This window comes from Nyctibius grandis, chromosome 2 (genome assembly GCF_013368605.1).
Source record: "Nyctibius grandis isolate bNycGra1 chromosome 2, bNycGra1.pri, whole genome shotgun sequence".
Lineage (NCBI taxonomy): Eukaryota > Metazoa > Chordata > Aves > Nyctibiiformes > Nyctibiidae > Nyctibius > Nyctibius grandis.
Window position 1 is genome coordinate 54,232,070 of NC_090659.1, and position 17,893 is coordinate 54,249,962.

Sequence of the window (17,893 nt, forward strand, 5' to 3'; positions counted from 1 at the left end):
GGAGTTTAATGTTTATTTTCTCCACCCTCCCCACCTCCCCCCCCGAAACAAAGCGGCTCCCACCACGCCTGAGGAGGACATCCAGCCCCAAAAGCGGGCTCTGGCCACACTTGAGTCACTTTACTCCAAATCCGGATTAATAAATCCGGGGGAAGGAGGAGGGGAGGGATCTGCAGGCAGGATCTGAGGAGGGATGCGGTTTGCGCCGGGGTTTTCAATAAGATGCTGCTCTCTCCTTCGTGTTTACCCACTGACCCCCAATACGGTGACTCAGCGATTACCGAGCACTGGGTGTCTGTGTGTGTAGGGTGTAGAGGCGGGGGGGGGGGGGGGGGGGGGCTTCCCCCCCGCCCTTTTTTTCTTTCCTGATGAAAAACGATGCAATTACATTTCTGCATGCTGATCTGAGCGTTCAAATAACAAGCCTTAAATGCGTTATCAGGCGCTTGCTAAAGAACGAAGTGGGGAGTGAAGAGGGGAACAAATCTAGACGTATATGCATCTGTGCATGCCTGGGTGTACGTGTACCTATAGATGCGTATGCGTATACTTATATATGTATATAGATACATATTTAAATGAAAGACCGCTAGAAGAAGAGATCGGCTGTTGTTCGGCCCGAGTCCCTGCACCCAAGCGGACGAGGGAAGAGCCTCTATTTAAAACAGCACCAACCAAACGAGAGAAGAACAGAGGAAGAGGCGCAAATCGCTCCAGAGAAAAGTTATTTAGGCGCAATCTCTGGATTTTCCCAGCGCAAACTGACTCTCCTACCCGGGCTTGATCCAGTTTTCCCGCTCCCCTTCCCCCTCCCGCCCCGGTGGGATCCATCCCTATTTCGCACTTTCCTCCCCAGCAGCGGCTCGCTCTCCCCCGGCCGCCCCGCCTGGGCGGGCGTTTGCTGGGACCTCGGTGCGGCTGCGGCCCGCTCCGCGCCCGCGGAAGGGACGGCGGAGCGGGGGCTGCCCCCGAGGCCGGGGGGTGGCTGCGGGCTCCCCGCCGGGCTTTCGGGTCCCCCCTCTCTGCTACCACCCCCCGCCTTCTCTTCCCCCCCGCACCCCCCTCGCCCCAAGCTCTAGCAGGCGGCAAGAAATTGTTTCAGAAGTCGGATGGCGGGGCTGAATTTAGAGAGGGGAGGAGGGAATAAATGCGAGGAGATGATGAATAATGTTAACTTTTGACTGTAGGAGTCATGACGGAGTTGAGCGAAGCTGCGGGGAAATATGTCATTTAATCCCAGGGCTAACGAAGTCTCTTTTATCAAACATGGTGATGCTGGAATTACACTGCTGTGAAAGCGACTGAGTACTTTAAAATATCCAACATCAGGCAAATGCATAGATTGAAGGAACGGGTGTAAAATGAACGCGCGTACAAACTAACCACACGACCGTGAAAACCCCAAGCGGATTAGATAAATATAAATACATGTGCATGTTAAAAAAAATGCACGGTAAAACTGTAGCTGCTGCATTCACGCAAGGAGAACAGACAGCGTGTGCGTGTTTGTGTGCAATGCCAAAAAGAGCAGCCTTAAGGTTGACCTACTGCAATCTGCACTGAGCTCCTCAGACAATAGACAAGTTCAAATGTCAAAAAATCTAATAATAAAAAACAGAGCTGCCAAACTGCACGAACTGTTTTCTGGTGTTTCACAATTATTCACCCTCTTATCCACTAAGAGACTGCCAGCCCTTATGTGCGTAAAAGAAAATCTATGTAATGCATATGGATCTTTTTTTTTTTTCACATGTGAAACGCTGTTGAGATGGCAAGCACGCAAATCAGAATGATATCATGTCTAATAAAAGCGGGGCTAAGGTTTTCACAGTCTCTTTTAAAAGACTCCAACTTGTAAATCCCTTTTTTATGTCGCTACATGCACAATTATTCTTATAAATAAAAATCTACATGTTCAAGGAGCTGGATTGGAACTATATATCCCTCTGATTTTAACGTCGGTGGGAGCATTAGGTTTCCATCATATATAATATGTCTACGCTGAGCTCAAGTCAACAGATAGATTGTTCCATTCATTTGGCAACTTTCATTACAGTCCGTGTGAGGTGTACCCTAAGCACGACACGTTGGGTAATATCAGAATTATGCAGCTGGGAAAGAAAGGACCCCTATTTTAAAAGCTAGCGTGCTTTGCATGTGCAGTTCTGTATTATTGTTCTCATTTATTACAGAACCCAAAATGCTTTGTTATGCTCAAAACGATAAATAAGGTTCCGAGTGAAGCCTTCAGAATAAAAGGTATGGAGAAATGATCTGCCTGATCCGCCTGCTCTATTGTGTTTATCCTTATTATCGTCAGCCTTTAAAAGTAATCTGTATATTTCCCTATTTTCTCCAGATTGGTTAGTGCAACATCCCTAGCGCAGCTATCAAAGTGGTCATAAGAGCCATGAACTACAGTATGGGTAAGCTTGAAAAACCCAGAGCAGATCACATTAGCCAAGAATGCTACATAACTGGAAGCCAGTCAACTTCACGTTTTCAGCTGACTGCTGTATTATGCACGAATGTGTTTTACATATAGCAGACTGTATATGGAATATGTCTTTATGTTTAACATTTTAATTTGTAAATGCTAATTAGGCAGTTGGTCTCCACGGTTATATTAGTAGATACCTAATCATTTCCCACTATAAGTAAATGAGTACTAAATACGGTAAACATTCACTTTCTTTTCCCTACCTCCACGACAGTATTGCTTCTACATCCCCTTTCCAAAAGCGTCCACTCGGACAAAATAGGCATTTATTGAAAGAAGGGGGGGTGAAAGAAAAGTGCTCTCTGTAGCTCCCTTACAATTAGGGTGCCATTTCAGGCATACGCCCGGCGATCCGAGCCGAACCCGACTTTGTCAAAGGCAGCCAGTGAAGTTAAGTTTTGCCGAATTAACTTGTTGCTCGTTTTAGCGTTAGTTTTTCTGTTCGCTTGCGGTACCCCGAGGTCTGCTGCTGCTAACTGAGGCAGACGTACAACTGAGGAACTGAGCTGCTAACTCATGTTTTGATTAAAATATAACGCAGGTTACGCTTGGAGGGTTGGGGGGAAGGGGGAGGGAGGCAGTGGAAAGCTGGGGGGAGATCCGCTCAGCCCCAACCGCGGGATGCTGAACTTTGCTGGGCTCTTTCGACTCAACGCGCCCCCCACCCCCGCCCCGCTTCAGAGACGAGGGAAATGTTCACTAAACTACGGCAAATCTCAAGTAAACGACCACGTTTCTGAGGAGAATTGCGCTCTGGAAATGTGTTTTACTAGTCTGGAATATTGCTAGTGCTTATTTCGCCAAATGCGGTGGGTGGAAAGTTTTGTTCATGTAAATATCTCAACCATTTTCCCGCACGGTCAATACACACGGAGACTTGACTCCGTTTTCCAAATGAAGACCCGCGAACACTTTAAATGAAAAGTATATATTCTTGTAGGTCGTTTTCTCTCTTTGATTACTTTTCTCTTTTTTTTTTTTTTACCGCCCTTTCTTTTTTTTCTTTTCTTTTTATTTTTTTTGTATGTGTATGCGTTAGGTTTTTAGGCGGGGAGTTCATCTTGCCAGGATCTATCATATTTATGGGCTGTGTGATTTCCAGGGCTCCAACTGGTCTTTCCTTTATGGAGGCAAGGAATAAAACTTTCCCAGTCGCACGGAAACTGCTGGGGCTCCAGCGCGGGGGAACAAAGTGGCTTTAACCCCCCCTCCCCGGGGCCGCCGCTTCCCCCCCCCCGCTCCCCGCCCCGGGGGCTGCCCGGGACATACCCCTTGCAGGTGCGTTAGGGGATGCCGCAGCCACGCTTGTCCACCCGTGCCCAGCTCCGTGCCGGAGGGAAAGGGAGAGGAGAAACAGCCTTGCTTAGGCAGGGATACCACAAAAAAAAACCCAAAAATTTCTCACTCTTGCAACGGCTTTAGGGGAAAGGGAGAAAAGAAGCGGACGCTTGGGGTAAGGGGATGAGACTCTCCGTGTTTGGGAAGGGACAGGGAGCCAAGCCGTGTCGAGCTAAACTGTGGTCGCCGTCGATGTTGTAGTTTTCAGTTGAGGTTAACGCTTGCGAGTGTCCCGAACGGCGACAACTTGTGCCCGGTGGGCGGCCGGTGCGGGCAGGGCGGGAGGCGGGGGGAGACGGCGCTGGCTCTCGCAGAGAGAGAAGTCGGGGCGGGGGGGGGGGGAGTGGCCAGATGGGGGGGAAGAAAGGAAAAAAAAAAGCTACTTTTCCAGGTTTAATAGGGCGATTAAATACTAAATGATCTAAAAAACCCCGAGTCGTTTTATTGCATCTCCAGAGGCTTAAGTGCCTTATTTGGACAGAAAAAACCCCTGCGTGGCACCTCAGGTTACCCCGACCCGTGGTGCCCGTGCCTGTGTTTAATTAGCTGCGCTCGCTCCCTCGCAGGCCTCGGGTCCGTTGGAGGCATCGCACCAACTGGGACATTTTTGGGGGGCCTTTGAACCGGCAAGCCCGCCCCCCCTCCCCGCCCCGCCCGCCGCTCCCGCTCCACCGGCCCCGGGAATTTTGGGGCTCTCTCCCGCGGGCAGAGTGCCTTGGCCTTGGCCGGGGTCCGTCGGGGGGCAGAGGCCGGGGACCGGGGGAGCCGAAGGCTGCCCCCCGCCTCCTCGGGCCCGGGTGGGGACGGGACGGGGCGGGGCGGGGAGGAAGGGGAAGGAGAGGGGGGACCTGCAGGGCGCCCCCTGGCGGGCGGCCGGCGCCTGGCGGAGCGCGGCGAAAGCTGATTTTGTTCAGCAAGCCGTATCGTATAAAATTAACGACAGCCAATAAAATTAGCTTACATGTTTCAACTGTAAAAGTCCAAAACAAAATAAAGCTAGTTTTAGTGAAGCTAAGAAGCTCTGGTTTGGCCCTGTTCTCTCTGGCTTGAACTGAGGTCCTTTTATCTAAAGCCCAGTGCACAAACATATAGCTTAATGTGACTAGTGTTCTTCCTTTTATTTCTTTCTCTATGGCAACCAATATGTTCTGCTCAGAAATGTTCCCCCATCAAGGAAACAAATGATCTTGAGGGAGCAGCTCTATACGGCATCTGTTCCGATGGAGCACACAGAGTTAACCCCAGTCAAAAGAGGCGCTGGGCACGTCAACAAGAAGTGGAAAATGAGCGATTCTTCTCCCCCCCAAATTGAAACCTATACCTCCCTAGTTTTACAAGCCATTTTATTGATTTGACTATCGACCGTTTCCAAAGAAGTAACTAATTCTAGAAAATTACAATGATCACCAGCTATTGTGTGTCCAAAAGAGCAGCAACAGAGGGGGGAAGGAAAAAAAAATTATGCAAATAACACGGCAAAATTAAAATAAATGAAAGTCACGTAATAGGATATTTCAGCCTCGGTAAAGTTTTCAGGAGCGGTATCTGGCCTACTAATTTCTTCCTACATTATTTATCACATTATTTATCACACTGACCCAAACGCTATAAAAGAGTTTCAGATCATTAGCCTATACCTCTCAATTAGACGGGATTCGGGGAAAGCAGACAGACAGGCAAGACTGTCAGGAGAGAGAAACAAAGTGAAATCTGGTCTGTAATCCTCCAGCCCCAATCTCCTTGGAGAATAAAATGAAGGGATGTCCTGGTTAGTTTTGATTGATTATACTCTTTCTGATGGACTTTCACGACAGAGCTCTAGATGTTGTGCTTAACCGTCTGTTCCCTAGTTACAATATTAACCCTCTGCGTGCACCGCCGCTCCGCACCTTCCCCTGCCTCCCCCCCGCGCCCTTCCCTCCGCACCGGCGCTGCCAGCAGGTGTCCGGGTCACCCCCGGCCCGGCCCGGCCCGACCCCGGCCCCGGCCCTTCTCCAGCCCGTCGCACCGGCCGGGCCCCCTCCCCGCCCGCCGGGAGACACCCCCCCCCCTCCGAGAAGCAGCGTCTGAAAACAGCCCGCATCTCTGCCTCTCCTCTCCTTTACAAATCCGTAACATTTTCGAGAGCTTTCCTTTTTTCTCGCCCCCCCCGCAACCCTCCCCGAGTCCTGGTGTTACAATAATTAACTGTGCCCAGAAAAGTGAAGTAGTAACCAGAAAGACTTTCCAGCGATGAAGAATTGCTTTGCTGCCTTGAGCTTTGGAATGAATCCATGCTTTTTATGTAATATTTTACTAAGGTGCTTTTTGTTGCTGGTGGGATTTTTTTTTTCCTTTCCCTTTCCCTTTTTTTTTTTTTTAAGCTTGTTTCCTTCCAGGCAGTTGCCATGGGTTTCCCTGTCTTGTCCTAAGCTTTTGAAAATACATATCCAGAAGAGTTTAAAGAAAACAAAAGTAGATAAAAAAATGTAAAACACTTACCGATCATACTTCCAGGATTTAGAGATTTTTTTTAATTTTTGATTTTAATAAGGTGACAGGGGGAAAAAAGCATGTTCTCAACTCCAGCGAAACGATCCATGTTAAGATTTTCCTTTGCACTGACTCCACTAAGCCCCGCTCTCCACTAGTCTATTATTTTCACCAAAATATATGAAAATTTATGCAAATGAAAATCAGCACTAACTGTTCTCCCCTTGTTATACTTTGGATTTTTTTCCAGACAAAACAATCACACTCTGCAAGGGAGGGGGTGCGAAGAGTTGGGGAACTAAGTTGGTTGGGTTTTTTTTTAAATAAAAGACATTACTCCAGCTCGAGCTTTATTTTTTGTTGTCGCTGTTATGAGGGTGTACATATTTTTTTTTATTCTGGGGGGATTTCTCCCCCCCCCCTTCCTTTTTTATTAAGAAAGTAGATCTGTTTGCAGAGGCGCTATCACGTTTCATCAGGCCACCTGAGACGGCTTTTGAAAGCGTGTACTGTGAAATTCATAGCAGTAATTTAGACAAAATCCTCACTGTATATTAATGAAAGACGGCCCCATGGCACCGTTCCTATCCTCCCCATTCAGTGTAAACAAAACCACGAGACTCACTCGGTTTTTGAGCCTGATCCAAGCAAAATCGGCTGGAAAGGAAAACATGGGGTTCTGGCACTGACTATTCAAACGTCTGCACCTGGAGATCTCAGATTTATTCAATGAAATCTGTGTTGGATCTTTTATATATAAAAAAGAAACCTTTGGAGGACGCACGGGAACAAAAAAAAAATAATCGTTATGTTTGGCGTTTAGTTACCAGTGCCCTTCAGACCCGTATGCTTCACTTTAATGGTTTCTCTAAACCTACCTACCATGGTATTTTTTTTGCCGTGCCAGCCGGGGGCTGGACGGAGCCCTGAACACCGGTTGCCGGGCGGCCGGTGGGGCTCGCTCCGCGGGAGGGCGCGGAGGGGCGCGGAGGGCGCTGCGAGAGGGATGCGCCTCGCCGCCCACCCCACCCCCCACCCCCCCCGGGGCCAAATTATTCAGGGTGCGGAGGAGGGGAGCGGAGCGGGCAGGGCGAGGCGGGGGGCGACAGTCTCCGTTTTAATGCCCACCCGCGCAGCCCGGCCGGAGGGCCGCGTGTGCGGGTCGGCGTGCGCGGGCCGGCGCGGCAGCGGCGGCGGCGGTGGCGGCGGCGGTGGCGGCGCCCTGTCCCCTGGATGTCCGAACGGTGCGATCGCACCGACAGTCCCCCGGGAGCGCTCAATTTGCCCTTGTTTTTGTTGCCACTTTCTCTTTTTTCCGTGGTTCACTGAGGTTGCCTGTGCGCAGCGTTTCCGCTCGGTCGCATCGCTCCCCCTCGCTCCCCCGCCTTCCCCCGCCCCCCTTAACTCTTTCCGCTGGACGAGAAATAATACAGCGTTTCATGCCGCGGGGCCGGCTCCCTGCGAGACACCGCGGCTCGCAGGGCAAGCCCGGCCGCCGGCTCCCCTTGCCACCTCCCCCACCGACGGGGCGGCCCTTCACCGGGGCTGCCGGGCCGACCTCCCGGCGTGACGGCTGCGGGATGGCGGCCGGGGGCCTGGGCGCACCCCCGGGGTGCGGGGGGGCGGACAAAGGGAGGAGGGGGCGGGCGGGGGGCGGTCGCCTCCGGAGCAGAGCGGCGGGGGGGGCAACTCTGGGTGCCGGTGCGGGCAGTGCCGGGGGAGCGGCGGGGGGATGCGTGTGTACGGCGGTGGCATCCGCGCCGTTCACACAGCCGCCCGGCTTCGGCGCCGTTATTATTGTTATTGTTGTTATTATTATTAATTATTACCGCCCCCCCCCAGCGCTTGCCCCTGCCCGAGCGGCGGCGGGAGAGCTCCGCGGTGCGTGTCTACCGGGCGGGAAGAGTTAAGAGGCGGAGGGAGGAGGGCAGGGAGGGAGGGAGGGAGGAGGGAGGGGAGAGGGAGGAGGAGGGAGGGAGGGAAGGGGGGGGCGACTTCCAGCTCCGACGCCACTGTGCCTAAATTAAAAAGCAGCCAATCGGAACGGCCGGAAGGGGGGCCGCGCGGCCGGCAGCGGGCTGTCCGTCACGGGGCGGGTAGCCAATCGGCGGGGGCGGCGGCGGCCGGCTTCCTCGCGGCGGGGCCGGGTGGCGGCGGCGCGGGCGGCGGGAGGGGAGGGAGGGGGGGAGGGAGGGAGGGGAGGGCGCCGGCACGGCCCGGGAGAGGGAGGCGGGGAGAGGCGAGCGGCGGGACTCCGGCACCGCCAGTGCGCGCTGCCAGCCCGGCAGCCAACTTCCCCGCTGGAGTTAGTGTATAAAGGATACCATATATGCACACACACATACACACACCTCTCCACCAAGGCGCTCCTCCTCCGCCTCCTCCCTCGACCAACTGCTGGAATTAAAATAAAAAGCAAAACAAACACAAAAAAAAAAAAAAAAACCAAAACAAAACCAACAACAAACCAAGCGAGAGAGCGAGCGAGCGGGAGAGGGAGAGAAACAATTCGCGAGATAACGAGAAATTTCAACTTTTTGATTTTTTTTTTACTCTTCTTTTTTTTTTTTTCCAACCGCCTAAAGGAAAGGTAGAGAGAAAAAATGTCTTATCCAGAGCGCGACTCTAGCAAGAAGGCTCCGACAGGACTCTTGTTTCAAAGTGGACAAAGTGCTCCAGCAACAGCACAACTTTGAGAAATGCATCATCACCACCATCACCACCATCATCATCACAGGAAGTTTTCTTAGGACACCAACAAAACTTGCAAATAAAAGAGCAAAAAGGAGATCGAGGAGCCGAGGAGAGAGAGAAAGACAAGAGGGAGAGACAGAAAAAGGAACATATACCCACACACAAAGCCTTAAAGGAAGAAGAAAAGGAAAAGTTTCACTCTGAGAGGGGAAGGCTGAGAGGTGGAGATGTACTCCTAGGGGAGCGGAGGGGAGAAGGCACGGGGGCTTTTTGATCCCCCCCCCCTCTTTTTCGCTTTTTAGCCTTTGTTTGGTTTCCTCCCGGCGAGCAGCAAACTCGGGAGAGAAGGCAGCGGAGGAAAAATATATGTGCAGCTAAATATTTCTCTTTTTGGGGGGAAAAAAAAAGGAAAGAAAAGCAAAGCGATAAAAAAAAATTTAAAAAGGCGAAGCGAGAGCCGGCGACAGCAAAGAGCGCGCCGCGGAGCGGAGCGGAGGCAGGACGGCCGGCGGACGGGCGGAGGAGAGCGCGCCGCGGAGCGCTAGCAGGTGAACCCCGCGCCCCGGCGCCCCGGCGAGGCTGGGAAGGCGGCGGCGGCGGCGGCGCGGGCGGCGGCCCCGGCAGCGGCCCCGGCAGCGCCGGGCAAGGGCGCTAGCGGCGGGCGCCCGGCAGCCGGCGGCGGCGCGGCGGCGGCGGCGGCGCGGCGGGGGCGAGCGGCGGGCGGCGGGCGCGGGATGGCCGCGGCCACCTCTAACCCCTACCTCCCCGGCAACGGCATCCTGGCGGCCGGCTCCATCGTCCACGCGGACTCGGGCGGCGGCGGCGGCGGCGGCGGCGGCGGCATGCAGCCGGGCAGCGTGGCCGTCACCTCGGTGGCGGGCGGCTACCGCGGCGACCCGGCGGCCAAGATGGTCCAGAGCGACTTCATGCCGGGCGCCATGGCCGCCAGCAACGGCGGCCATATGCTGAGCCATGCCCACCAGTGGGTGACAGCCCTGCCCCACGCCGCCGCCGCCGCCGCCGCCGCTGCCGCCGCCGCCGCCGAAGCGGGCTCGCCCTGGTCCGGCAGCCCCGTGGGCATGACGGGCAGCCCCCAGCAGCCGCCGCCGCCGCCCGACGTCAAGGGCAGCGGCGGGCGCGACGACCTGCACTCGGGCGCGGCGCTGCACCACCGGCCACCCCACCTGGGCCCCCCGCACCAGGGGCACCCGGCGGCCTGGGGGGCGGCGGCGGCGGCCGCCCACCTGCCCTCCATGGCCGGCGGGCAGCAGCAGCAGCAGTCGCTCCTCTACTCGCAGCCCGGGGGCTTCACGGTGAACGGCATGCTGAGCCCCCCCCCCGGTGGGCAGAGCCTGGTGCACCCCGGGCTGGTGCGCGGCGAGACGCCGGAGCTGGGCGAGCACCCCGGGCACCACCACCACCACCACCACCAGCACCCCGGGCACCACCCGCCGCACCACGGCGGCGTCAACAGCCACGACCCGCACTCGGACGAGGACACGCCGACCTCCGACGACCTGGAGCAGTTCGCCAAGCAGTTCAAGCAGCGGCGGATTAAGCTGGGCTTCACCCAGGCCGACGTGGGGCTGGCGCTGGGCACCCTCTACGGCAACGTCTTCTCGCAGACCACCATCTGCCGCTTCGAGGCCCTGCAGCTCAGCTTCAAGAACATGTGCAAGCTGAAGCCTTTGTTGAACAAGTGGCTGGAGGAAGCCGACTCCTCCACGGGCAGCCCCACCAGCATCGACAAGATCGCCGCCCAGGGCAGGAAGAGGAAGAAGCGGACCTCCATCGAGGTGAGTGTCAAGGGGGCCTTGGAGAGCCACTTTCTGAAATGCCCCAAGCCCTCCGCCCAGGAGATTACGAACCTAGCGGACAGCCTGCAGCTGGAGAAGGAGGTGGTCAGGGTTTGGTTTTGCAATCGGAGGCAGAAAGAGAAACGGATGACCCCCCCGGGGATCCAGCAGCAGACCCCCGACGATGTCTACTCCCAGGTCGGCACCGTCAACTCCGACACGCCGCCCCCTCACCACGGACTGCAGACCAGCGTGCAGTGAGGGGCACCGCGGGCCGGCCGCGGGGCGCGGGGGCAGCTCGGGCCGGGCCGGGCCGGGCACCGGCGCCGGCACCGGCACCGCCAGCGGCACCGGCACCGCCAGCACACCCGCACGCTCACACAGACACGCTCACACACACGCACGCACACACACACACATACACACACGATCCAGGCTCGTTCAGACTGCTTGTGTTTATATATATATGGATATATGCGTGCATCTATATATATATAAGATCGATACCAATAGGGAGCGGTGGAGAAGGTCGATCCGAGCGAGAGCGTTTAGACCGTGTTGGGAAAACGGGGTGGAGATGCGTAATGCACCAAAACTGCAGATGTGCCGGGGGGCTGGTTGTGGGGAGAGGGCTTGGGCGGGTGGGCTTGGGCTTTTTTTTTTTTATTATTATTATGATTTTTATTTTTCACCCTCCAAATTAGCTCCCTCTCGCAGCGAGGAACACCACTGATGTCTGCACCTCTTCTCTCCCCTCCTCCCCCCCCCCCGCCCCGCACTCTCCCCCCTATCCCCAAAAGGGCTCCCTTCTATGAATCACGGAAACTTTTTTTTCTCCTCCCCCCCTTTTTTTTTCTTGGGTTTTTTTTTTTTTTGAATGGGAGCAATCCAAAAAAGGGAAGCAGAATCAAAATAATCTGGTTAATCAGAGCGTGCCTGCTGCATTCCAGCACCCTGTTTTTCTTGGCCAAACCGTAGAATTTTGGTGCAAGGCAGACATCCACTCTGAAAACATATATATCTATATAGCTATATATTCTGCAAAATGAAAGGGGCCACTTTTTCCAGGAAAAAAAAAAAAGGAAATATGCACACAGCACTAAAAACAAGCAGACTGCATAGGGAAGCAAATACATATATATATATTTATCTATATATATAGGTATAGCTATAGAACAAAAATATGGAAATAAATGCCCGCACGCCGAAAAACTGACCCTGCGGAGAAATGGGGGAGGGACAGACGCCGGGGGAAGGGTGGGAGAAGGAGAGGTTGTTGGTCCCTAAAGTTCGAGCTCTGTAGAAGGACTTTGCATGAATTAAGCGAACCAGCGAGAGAAAGGGAAATAATTTAGGGTTGTCAAAGTCCTGCTCCTGACGGCTGCCAATCATCATGGAAGAGTCATAAAAAAAAAAAAAAATCCACTGCTAATATTTTTTTTATTAATATTTTTATTTTTTATTTCTGGACTGATTCAGATAAAGGGATTTAGAAGGACTGAGCATCTGCAGCTGCACTTATCTGAACTTCTCCTCTCCTAAATCCGTTGCCAACTTTGATTGAATGGGTGCTGTGGATGTGATTATATAATACTGCCATTTCCAAGCAGTGTTTTTGGTAGGTTTTAATAAACAGACTTTTCAAAAAGACGGCAATATAGAATTGTTAGATCCGTTGTTGATCTAAAAAAAAAATTTGCTTTATATTTTCATTAAATGACTTCTTTTAATATTTTATTCAGAATACCTATGAACTGCTGCAAAACGGTAATTTATTTTTTCCCCAGATCTTGTATTACGTGTTTTTTTCAGACGAGCACAAATCAAAATGAAATGAAAATATGGACAGTTGTTAGGTAATAAGGGTATCTTTTGATGTGATAATTTGATTGTAATTTAATTTGAGTAGTGATTCCGTAAGAGCTGATTGAGAAAATAAATTTGTTAGAATGAAATAGTCTGTGTCTGATGCATAAACACTGTGTCGAGAGAGAAGAAGAAAAAAAAAAAGGTCTCTGAAGGGAAATAACTGCAAATGCTGAAGTGAGAGAAACCTCGAGGGTCCGACCTGCCCGCTGCCCGCTGCCCGCCCCCCGAGCTTCCCGGCAGTGCCCCCCCGCCCCCTGCCGCGGGCTGTCCCTCTTCGCCCAGCACGCCGGTGTCCCTGGCCTCTGCCATCCGGCCAGGGCCCCGGTGGCACGGGGAAGGAGAGAGTAGAGATCAGCAAAGGCCGCCTTCTCCCGGGAAGGGCTGTGCGGGTTTGGTGCAGGCGTGCGGTGCGGTGCGGTGCGGTGCGGGCGATGCCTGAGCCTGCCCGCCGGTAGGGAACGGCCGATGCTGAGCGCAGGGATGTTTCCAAAAGTTCGGTCTTGTTTTCTCTCTTTTCAGACTGAGGCTTGGGGCGGGGAGGGGGGCTAAGCTATAATTTAGTTTGACGCATTTTATGTCTGTATAAATATTTGTATTTAATTTATCTTTATAGTTTAAGGAGAAGGTACTTTTTTTTTTCCCCGAAAAGGTTATATAGGATAATACTTTCAGCATCCTACGTGTGGTCTGCCTGCACCATTTCTGTTGTTGCTGTTGCTGTTGTTGTTTTAGGGTTTTTCTATGGGGTGTGAAGTGGTGTAGTCTAGTTTTCTCCTCCACTCTGCCATAGCGCTGCCATACCTTCTTTGCGAACACACGCGTGTGTTAGCGCCGTTGGAGGTGCCAGCAGATGCACTAGCTAGCCTGTCATATTTATCCGCTATAATTTATTGCGATGTAGGGACAAGTGAATGACCGTTTCAACTCTCTTTATTCTGAAGCGGGGAGGTTGTGGGAACTAGAGCGCTGCATCTAACGCCTCCACCCGCCCCCTCTGATAGTCTACCCGAGAATAAGCTTTTCTTTCATGATCCATCTCCTCTGTGGCTCTTTCCTCACCTTCCTCTCCCTCCTCCCGTCCGCCCACACCCCCCACATCCCCCCCCCGCCTTGCTTCTCTACGTACTATTGAGGCAGGGGTTAAACCCCCAGAAAACTGCTGTAGGAACAACAAACATTTTTTCCTTTCAGATAGGCCTTGTGTCAGTCCATAAATCAAAGCCAACCTGAGAGCCGTGCACCGGGATGCATTATTTTAACAGCAGCTCGTAGTAAATATCACCGTCGGTTTGATTTGTGAAATCCGAAAGGTCCTACTGACACGGAGGAAGGGGAGGGAGGGGGGAAGAGGGTGAAAAAAAACCCAACCCAACCCAACAAAGGGAAAGCAAACCCGAAAGGGTAAAGGACGCTCTTTCTTTTGTTCGTTTTAGCAAAAGCTCCTGGCTGATTTTTCAGCTCGGGAGGGGAAAGGCCGGGGGCGGGGGGCTGGCGGGCAGGCTGGCCGCGCCGGGCTCCGCTCCGGGGGCCGGGTACCGTTCACACGTGAGGTGGGATCCTGTTTTTCACACATGAAGGGGAGCGGTTTGTTAGAGACGGGAGAAGGCCTATTTAAATTTCTGAGCGGTATTTGGTTACTGGATTTGGATGGCAACAAAGAGCTAACGTTAGGCTTCACGCTGGTTGCTATTAAAAGGCAACCTTTGCGGGCTGCTGCCTAAGAGGAGCTGGAGTTTAGGCGGGAGGAGTAACGTGCGGTCGGAGGGACTGGCAAAACGTGCCCCTTCCGTGGACTTGTTATGCACAAAAAGTGAGGCCATGGGCGCTCCCCCCCTCCCCGCCCCCGAGAAACTGAATCCTTTGAATGTATTTAGGAATTTCAGGGTTGTGAGTCTATGAGGTAACGAGGGGTAGATAATAACTGAGAGGATTTGCGCTAAGGGTTGTATTGTTACACGTGTAAATAATGAAAATATTGTTATATATCGCCAGATCTCTTAATGAATTTAGTAATTGTATTCATTTATAATATCAGTGTTCTGTGCTTGGTAACTGAGTCGGCATCATTTTCTTACTCTTTTTTTTTTTTCCTTTTTTTTTTTTCTGCCTAAAGGAAAGCCAAATGTTTTACAAAGTTATGTTTGATCAGTCTGGGTAATCCCGAGATGTGATTATTTATAGTTTACATTTTCATATCCTGCTGTCCTCTACTACGCCCCAGTCTTCTCACTCCCATCCCATCCTTCCCCCATCGAGTCTGTACACAATAAATCATTTTCAGGTGTATTTCAAATACTCATCTCACTGCTGTTGATCCGCGTATTTTCCGGAATTCAGCAAAAAGAGCTCTACCTTGGTTTATAAAATGCAGCGGTTCCTATCCGATCTTTACAGAATCCTTATGCTTTAATGTAGTGACTCGTGTTTGCACATTACAATGCTCATAACTTGTTTTGTATGAATGGTTTTAAATGGAACGTTTAGAGAATAATTGGTTCTAATATGAAATGCAGTATATACTATTGATAATTTTATCAATAAGTGTAATATTTTAAATAATTTTAACAATTAAATTTGTTTTTTTAAATTATATATTTGTAAAATATTTATCCTGTTGAAAGCAACAATATACTGTTGTATTTATTCGTTTATTTTTGTAATAAATGATCAACATCTTCAAGCGACAGCAAAAGCGATACTTCTATGTATTCATACAGGGATACGGATACCTTTTTGAGGCGCAGAGATACTCGTTCCCATTTGCACGAGACTGTAAAGATTACCTCTGTACCGGTAGGCTGCAGGACCACACTGTAGGCGTGAGCTTCATCGCCACATGTACTTGAGTTTGCTTAAGTTCCAGGGTAATTAATCAAACTCTAAAAGGGATGCAACAAGTCCCGGCCTCGGAGGCAGGCGTGGAGTGAGCGCTTTAGGACAGGGACCGATTTGGCTAAAACCAGGGGTGGCGAGGAGCTTGGTCGCCTGTGGCGAGACGGATGGATGGAGCGAGCAGAGGAGGTGCGGGGAGGTGGTGTCCCCATCGGTATTTTCAGTTGCAGTTTGGAAGAATGAAGCGGGTGCAGGCTTCAATAGGCGGCGGGGAGAGGAGAGAGGAAGGCAGTGAGCGGCCCCGCGGTGTCAATGACACAGCGGTGGGGAGCTTTTTTGGCTGAGAGGCTTTGGCGAGACAAAAAGCTAAGGGGTGAAGGACGAGCGGGGGAAGGCTCGCCGCCGATCCCGTCCTCCCCGACACCAAAGGAGCAGCCGGGGCCGCCCACGGGGCCGCGCCGTCGAGGCCGCGCCGTCGGGGCCGCGCCGGGACCAGGCCCCCCCCCGCTCCGTCCCCGGACGGCGGCTGCGGTGGGGCCCGGGCTGCGCCTGGCGCGGGGAATCGGGGGCATCGCGTTTCCCCACGCGTGGAAGGCCGGTCCGGGGCAGTGCCGACGGGGCGGCCGCCGGTGCCCGGCCGCGCTCCCTCCCCGGCGGGGAAGCCCGGGAGGCGGAGCGGCCCGGGAGGGGCGGCCGGGCTGGTGCTCCCGGCGGGCGGCGGGCCGTCCCGGGGAGGCGGGCGGCCCGGGGGAGCCGGCGGGCGGGCGACGCGGTGCCTCGGCGGCAGCTGCTGCGGGTCCCACAAGTTGTTTTCCTCGTGGCGACCATTCAGCAAAACGCAGGATCCTTTCTCCAAGATTTAAATTTCGCGGATGAATTACCATACAGCGGTTGCTTAGCAACTAAATTCAAGCCGGGCTAAGAATATGCAAGCTTTTTGTATTCTCATTAATAAAAATGCCACTCTGACACAGCAACCTGACTTTGGATCACTGCAACTTCTGTAAAAGCCATAGGAGAATACAAACCGGCTCCTCCATTTAATTACAGATCAGAGTGGCTTGAAATGTGATGTTTTGTTAATCTATCTTCCTAAAAGCGATGTAAAAAATAACGGCCTTTCAAGAGCAGTGGAAAACTACTTTTTTTAATGGAGCTGTCTCCTGGTGCTACTGATGGCTGTAAAGCGAAACCTTTTTTTGAGTCACACTTTCAAGTAGCATCCCCCCTTCCGTTCTGAGTTTCCTGAAATCAAAAAACATTAAGACATTTGGAGCCGGGGCGGGGGGGGGGGGGGGCGGTATTTTTGTAAAAATAAATAAACACCAGCGTATTCGAGAGGGGAGCATCGCTCAGGAAAGGGAAGAGGGGATTAAAAATGTCAAGGTGCAGCCCCAGCCAGGCTCAGCCCCGCTATCCGGGGTGCAGCCTGTCCTTGCTCTGAAGCAGGAGGCTCTTGGGCCGAAATGGCTCCTTTTGGCGTAAAGCGCGTGGGTACTTCGGCTGGGGAGGGCAGGAGAGAAGCTTTCAGGGACACCCTGTTGAATGTTTCTCTCCAGAATTTATTTCCCCTTCTGCTAACGTTTACTTCATATTGCTCCTAGATCCGTGGAGAGAAGAGCTTGGCGTTAGATTCTAGCATCATACACCCAATCTCGTATATATGGGAGAATGACCTCATCAGAGGCGGACTGTGTGTATAGATAGAATTATTTAAACATAGACTAGACACCTACATATAAATCTATATATAAAGATATGTGTGTATGCTATATATATGTGTGTGTGTGTGCGCATATATGTCTTTAGCAGTACCAAAAAGCTGTCCTGCCAGCCCCGGAGCCTGCGGGCACGGCTGCCTCCCCCGCGGCATTCGGAGGGAGGGCAGCAGGAGGGACCCCCGGGCAGGGCGGCAGGACAGGGGGCTGGCAGCCCGGGCCGGGGCTGCCTCTCCTTGCCTGCCTTTGTGTGGGGGCCCCTGCCCGCGGGAAGGGCCGCCTTCGGACGGGGCACTGGCTGCAGGGGCCGCTGGTTGCTTTTACTGATGGCTGGAGGGGTGGGTTGTGGTGCTTTTTTAGCAACAAACCGTTAAATCCAAACTTCTTCCCCCCTCCTTTTTTTTCTTATTTTATTGACCCCTTGAAAGTGCTAAAATTGAGCCTGAATTGTAAAATCCCCAAGCCACGTTAAAAGTTCAGGCATGTGGGTTTTTTTTTTTCCCCGACAAGGTTTGTCTGCAGGAGGGAAAGAGGAACTTGGAGAGCTGCCCGAGCTGTGCAGGTCACTGAGGAATCAGGGGGTTCCCCAACCCCCCTGCCCCCCCTTCTCCCTTTCTCTTTTAAGGTTTTCTTTTCTCCCCTGAAATGGGGAGGATGGCTTGAAGGGGGGGTGG

General features: G+C 52.8%; 1 protein-coding gene across 1 annotated transcript; it reads left to right on the top strand.

Annotated features, from left to right (window-relative positions):
• The first annotated feature begins 9,738 nt into the window (after positions 1 to 9,738).
• On the top strand, positions 9,739 to 11,061 carry POU3F3 (POU class 3 homeobox 3). Its single transcript, XM_068395219.1, has one exon. It carries the CDS (start codon positions 9,739 to 9,741, stop codon positions 11,059 to 11,061), a length of 1,323 nt encoding a protein of 440 aa, XP_068251320.1.
• The last annotated feature ends 6,832 nt before the right edge of the window (positions 11,062 to 17,893 follow it).

Bases quoted from the DNA above. Each gene is read 5' to 3' on its own strand.
- POU3F3 (XM_068395219.1), top strand. From the start codon at position 9,739: ATGGCCGCGGCCACCTCTAACCCCTACCTCCCCGGCAACGGCATCCTG.